Source organism: Juglans regia, chromosome 5 (assembly GCF_001411555.2).
Source record: "Juglans regia cultivar Chandler chromosome 5, Walnut 2.0, whole genome shotgun sequence".
NCBI classification, from domain to species: domain Eukaryota; kingdom Viridiplantae; phylum Streptophyta; class Magnoliopsida; order Fagales; family Juglandaceae; genus Juglans; species Juglans regia.
Window position 1 is genome coordinate 19784739 of NC_049905.1, and position 6873 is coordinate 19791611.

The 6873-nt window shown below is 36.3% G+C and overlaps 1 protein-coding gene across 1 annotated transcript; it reads right to left on the reverse strand.

The window, feature by feature from the left end:
• Positions 1-962: 962 nt before the first annotated feature.
• On the reverse strand, positions 963-1421 carry LOC118348457 (S-protein homolog 29-like). The gene has a single exon (XM_035690086.1). It carries the CDS (start codon positions 1419-1421, stop codon positions 963-965), a length of 459 nt encoding a protein of 152 aa, XP_035545979.1.
• Between the last annotated feature and the right edge of the window lie 5452 nt (positions 1422-6873).

Genomic DNA, 6873 nt, shown 5'->3' on the forward strand with positions numbered 1-6873 from the left:
AATTAAAAAATAATATTATATTATTATTTTGGCTTATAATTACCTAGTCCAATGCGGGGTTATACTTGAATGGCTTTAGCTTTTAGGAAAAATATTAGTTTTAGCCAAATTTTGGCTTTGGCTAGACCATTGCCATGCAATGCTCTAAGATTTTGCTTATTTATTAATTATATATATATGTTATATGGTAATTAGATTTTTGGAGTAGTCATTCATGCAGTATATATCTTTAGAAGCTCGATATAATAATAATAATAATAATAATAATAATAATAATAATAATAATAATAATAAGAGTTATGTTATTCTCAAGCCAATGTGTACAGAGCACACAATTTACATCAGTTAAATGAAAATATTTGATTTTTAATTAAGATTCAAGTTTTAAAATTTTCCTTTCAAATCAAATTATGCCATATAATTAAACACTTTACTAATTGTGCTCTACATACCAAGTGGACATATAATTTTTCTAATAATAATAATCTGCATTTTTTCATCCTAAGTTTTGGCCCATTTAATATCATTTATCTCAAATGCTTTAAAAGAGATGGTCCATATTTAATATATAATTGACAATTGAAATCTTTATGAGCATGAGCTGGAAAATCATTTGTGGAATAACACTAAGGGCATGCTTGGATAATAAGAATTCACGATATATGGACTTGACACAATGAACCCATTTTATTTGAATTTGGCTTAATTAATTCCTCAAGAATAAGCTTATGACGACTCAAAAGATCAATGACAAAAACAAGATTGAGTACTACAATATAATATTGCATGACTACTCATATAAAATGATAGTCTTTAAAAACAAAAGGCAGACAGATACTGCGCCATATACACAAGTGATCTGTCTTTTACTGTATTTTTATAAGGAGAAAAAAAGGGAAACCATGCATATGACATATCATGATCTTCGAAATCGCCATTAATTGATTACGATCTTCAATAGTTCAATAATGCCAGCTATAGCAAAGATCATACTGATTATGATCATGGTTTAGCATACATAGATTATTTAGACGAGCTTTCCAATAACATTCAGTGCAACGAGATCCGTCTCTATGATAGTCGTAGATGTCGAACCAATACAGTTTAGCACAACCATCGGTATTCCACCTAAAACTGCAATAGAACAGTGTGCTCCCAAAATATGTAGGCCTAAAGCTGAATTCGTAGTAGCTATTGTTGTAGTGCAGTAGATGCTCGCCAAGATCGTTATCCCGAGATTTGCAATGAAGTTTAAGATCAATACCCATATCCAGTTCATTAGAGATTCTCACATGCACTTGGTCAAGTCCTGCAACCATATCAAATGTAGTTACAAAGAACACAAGCTGCAGCATCAGAAGCAGAACATGATGAACTTTTGATGATGATGATGATGATGATGATCTCATGTAGTACTTCATGATAATTTTCTTGCAAGCAAGGTTTTGATATATATGGAGCTAGGTACGTACTTTGGTACTGGGGAAAACTTAGATCTCAACTTAATTCTTAACATACATGCATGGGTTTTATATATCATTTCTGAGGCTGCATGCATCCATCCACGTATAGTATGGGATTTCGCAGTACACAAATTAATTGCATTAGTTTTTAGTAATATCGATCGATCATGGAATGTATAGTACACAAAATTCCATATTAGATTCATGCATGCATGCATGGTTGGTAAAAGATGATCAGTACGTATTATATACATATAATTCGCTGTTATTGGTAATTAATTATTACTTATTGAGTTACTTAATTGATATAATATCAGGATATTCTTACTAAATGAGCTATATTAATTAATAAAGAAAGTAATCAATATGTGTGTGTGTGTATCTGTTTTCTATTTTCCATATAAGGATGAATTAAAGAAAATTTTCTATTTTTTTGACAAACATATATACATGACATCATTGACATGACAATGGCCTATTAGGCAATATATAGCATAGATATATATATATATATATATATATATATCTTAATTTGTTGATTAATGTTTTGTACAGGCCCCCAGTTAGTACTAACAAATTTTGCGCAGGTACATGATTGTAAAAAAATGGACTTTAATTACCATGAAAAAATATAAAAAATAATAATTTTTCTTTTAGTAGGGTCCACCTTTATACAAAGGGCCTATAAGATACTTGCACACCTAAAACTTGTAGGTAGCATATAATCTTTGTTAGCTACACATTCCAGTTTCTTTTCAATTATTTTGTGTTGGCAAGTTCCAACAGTTGGGAAAGCTGCTTGCAAAGTTGAAGACCACTGTTGCCATGAATCTGCATTTAAATGACTTGTTCCATTGCAACTTCCTTGACCAAGTTGTTATTTTAAGACTCCTTAGAGTTTCTACTCGAATTTAATTAGAGTCCAATGTAGGAGAAAAAGATATAATTAATATTATAGGATCCACCTCGCGTATCTATCTCTATCACTCTAAACCTTCTACTTGGCCGAATGCAAAACCCTTTGGGAGAATGCACACAATCTTCGACCTTATGCCTGATCATGTCTTTAATTTAGACTGGTAAAGCTCTCTACAGTCCTTTGTTTTAAGATGGTTATTTGTTTTCCTCTCTTGCTTCCGTAATTTCTTCTATGAATGTAATGAATTTGCCAAAAGAAATTGCAAGCAATTTGTATAAAAGAGGGCTATTTCGGGCCTACATTCACATTATTATCTTGCTGCCCGTGGTGGTTGCACTGATTTTAGGCTTCCCACGACGGTGGTTGGGCATGCAGGCTTTCTGGTTTATTGTGGGCATGGTGATTGCCTTTGGTTTTTGGTAGGGAGGTGGTCGAACTTGAACGTGGAAGGCAACATGCTCGGTGTGAACTGGAGTTTGCAGTGGCTGCCAATTGTCATTGGCTGACAATGGTGGTGGTTTGCTACACGTGGAGAGGCTACTCTACATTGTGTTGTTACATTCGGCTTGCTGGTCGTGAGGGTGTTATGTGTCCATATATGGCCCAAGGATTCACATCCTAGAAAATCGGCTTGCTAGGTGGAGGTGCCCTCAAGCTTATATGTACACATACCATTTGACTCCTAACCAATGTAAGACCATAACAGAGGGGGGGCTGGCTAGAGGAAATGTGTATGGTGCGATACATCGTCACCACTTGGTTCAGCAATGCATGGGACGCGAACGTGCAACTTGAAAGGGTCTTCATGGCAGTGGAAAAAAAAAATCGAGGGACATGAGGGAAAATACCTGAAGGGATAGCCCTAGTTTTAGGTTGAAGATGATGTCCTCTGCGAATGAGGATGGCTTATATACATGCAAGTCTGAATCTAGGGTTTCACATGTCAAGGATCATGCACACGGGTTGGGCCTATTTCACGGGTTTGGGTCTTAAGTTAGTCTCTAAACACACCTATATATATAGGCTAGGTCACTTAACAACTCCAAATGGCTGATCTCTAATTCTAAAATGGGCTCAACTCGTTTAATTAGTAGTTTTGGACTTTAACAAAATTCCTGGGCCCAATACCAAGGACTCACTTGGCCCATAAATATTAAATGAGCTTTAACCTAATTAGAAATCTCCTAACCAATTTCAGAAAATAATAGCTTGTGAGTTTATTGAAAGTAGCCCCTTATACTTAATCTAGGTCTAATATAAAAAAATTCATGTTTCACCATAAAAAATTTAATTTGGCCCGTGATCTTTTCAAAATTATCCGTTAAATCTCAAATGGGCTTTTCATAAATATTAACCTCAATAAATTAATAGTTCTGGGCTTTGGGCTTGGACTTGGTGCTGGGCCTGGGTGTTACAATAATGGTCCCTAGAAATGTTATAAATTTCTAACTAGTGAAATGCTCCAGGCCACTGAAAACTGCAGTACTAGAACAATGTTCTCCCCCAAAAGTTTGGGTGGAATTCGAACTCACATAAACCCTTTGGACGACTGATTACATGGACGCCAAGATAATTATCTGCAGACTTACAATGGATTGAAACATCCAAGCTTGACCACTTCAGTCTCTGAACTCACTTATAAAGTCTGAACTTTTCTCCGAGATTGGTTCATCACTCACAAACCAGCCAGTTAGCGGTTTAGTCAACGAAAAGCAAATACAATACAAGAACGAAAGGAGCTAACCAACCAAGCTCGGAAATAGGGAAAGACTACCTAAAGACGACTCCACTTGTATACTGCAGCGGGATTTTGGGTGAGGTACGATGTCCGATTCATTCAACCTATTCTTTGTTGGTGCCTGCTCTGATTCTATAAAACCAAGACTCTGAGACCTACGAATGATTTCTTTGACCATATTTTAGCAGTACCACCACATTATCTTTCCTCTAGCTACTTACAACCAACAATCATACCTACAATCAAGGATATTAGAGATACTACTTACGTGTATATATATATAAATGCATACGTAAAAAGGATAGATGCACTAATTTATGGGAGTTGGCCTCTCTCTTTCCTTGCTTTATGCCCTATCTCTACAATGTGTGCGTAAGAACAAATTTCAGTTTTGATACAGTTCCATCGCAAAGCAGAGTCTCATACAAGAAATGCAAGAAAAACTAACCAACCCACATAAAAGTTTCGGCGTTGAACTAATTTCCAAGGGGAAAAAACGTTGAGAAGCATTTTTAGATACTGCTTAGTTTAAGTATCTTCATGGAAAAGCCACGTAATTTTTTGATAGAGCAAGAAAAGAAAAAAAAATGAAGGAAAAAATTTATGCCATTCTCTGATGAGAAAATATCCAAAATCAGCAATAAAAAACACATATCCAACAAATACAAAACTACACATCCAAGCAACACAAAAACACACAAGATGATTCATGCTAGAAATGGAGAGATACTGGAAAAGGAAATGGAGAAAAAAAAACTTTATTTTGTTCTTACCCTTGTTGGCGACCCCAGATGGTAGTGGAAGTAGAAGATGAGTGCTGAGACGAAGTCGTGCGGAAGGAGAACCGAGCTGGAGGGAGAACGAGGGGGGAAGGGAAAAATTTTGGATTTAGAAATGAGTTGTTCTAAAACACTCGTTTCATTTAAAAAAAACAAAACAAATTACACATAAGCTGGTGTGTGGAGGTTGTGTAGAAGGACTCAATTGCATTTGGCAGCTACTTAGAACTAGGCAAATGCTCGTGAATTAAAAAATCGGTCTCATTTTTTGGTTAAAACTGTTGCATTGGATTAGCTAAAAGGAACTATCTGAACCTTTGAGCTACAATAAATCAGAAGAAAAAGTCATATTTGGCGTGACAATGTTCACATACCACATATATATATATATATTATTCTATAATAGTTCTGCACAATTGCAAGAAATGTACCTTCCCACATGAATCTACTCCCAACACTCCATTACTCTTTCTCTCCATTTCTCCCTTCCCCTTAGGCGGCCCCGACACTCCCTTGCTCTCTCTTTCTCTTTGTTTTCTCTATCTCTTTCTTTCTCTCCATTTTTTTTTTTTGGTTTACTTGCTTCTTTTCGTGTCCTAGGGTTGTGCAATTTATCCTTTCTCAGCTTAGCTAAAAAATAGTCAGCAACTAGAACAATCGGTTTGGGGCGAGAATCGACATCGAAGGTGTCCCTACGATATGAGAGTATCAGTTGGATTTTGTTAAAATTATTACATGCAAAATCTATTGTTGTGGTTTTTTTTTTTTAAATGAAATGTCCATGGCAATGAACTTCAAAGGGGCATTTTGGTTTATTTGAATAAGTGACAACAAAATTTAAGAATTTTGAGGAGAATTGTGGTGCCCTCGACCCTTACGTATGATTTGGTGGAAATCATGACACCGAGATGATGATTACATAGATAATACACCTGATCACATTACGCAAGTGTGTGCAAACATGCAAAATGTATACAACATAAAAATCACATCGAAAAAAGATAAGGTAGTCAAACTAAGTACCAGAAAGCTTTAACAACAATACAACCCGAAATAAAGTCCTCCAAGAGATTAATACAATCATCCAGCTGAAATAAAGGAAAGGAAAACAAAGGTCTAACAACAAATAACGCGAAAAATCCTATTCCATCACTCCTCAGGTGGGGCTCTCTGGATCAAAGTTTACAATTCCATGAGACGGAACTGTAGGTAGGAATACCACAATGAGATTTCACAATCTCAGTAAATAAATCAACAGAGATCCAAGAGATTCAAGCATGAAATTATACAACAGACAAAGCACAACAGACATGGAAGCAATAACCCCAAAATTCCTCGTTTTTACAACCATCCCTAGAAATTATTTATTAGAACCACTCACGCCAAAAACTCCTTTGTACCCAAAAACACGTCCATTTATTACAGTGTACACTATGGTCTCCCCTCGGGACCACTACACACCCTGACTTCCTTCGTCACACCAATGATTACGCGTGTGACTTCATTACGAGTTATGCCCAGCTCTATGCCCGGCGCATAACATGACCAGGCATCCTCTAACCCATCCTCTAACCCTCGCTAGCAGAGGGGCTCCAGAGTTGTACCAAAAGCATTACCGTCTTGGCCAAGCCTGTTGCCGCCTGGCGACAGTCCAGGAGACGTCACTCAGTTTTATACGCTCCCAAGTGACCAGAAGAGCTCCACTGAGATAATACCCCATCTTGACTTGGGGTCGTGACATACACACACCCACACAAAAAAAAAAATATTATTTTTCCAAAGACACCAAAAACTAGTTTCAGATTACGCCACATAGCATAGAACACAACACAGTTGAATAATTCATTACTAGTATTATTAACAATGAATATGCAGATGCATGACATGCAGCTATTGGATGACATGACATAGCTCACAAATAGTCAACCACACAACAACACACAAGTCACAATTCCACAATTTCACAACCCCAAC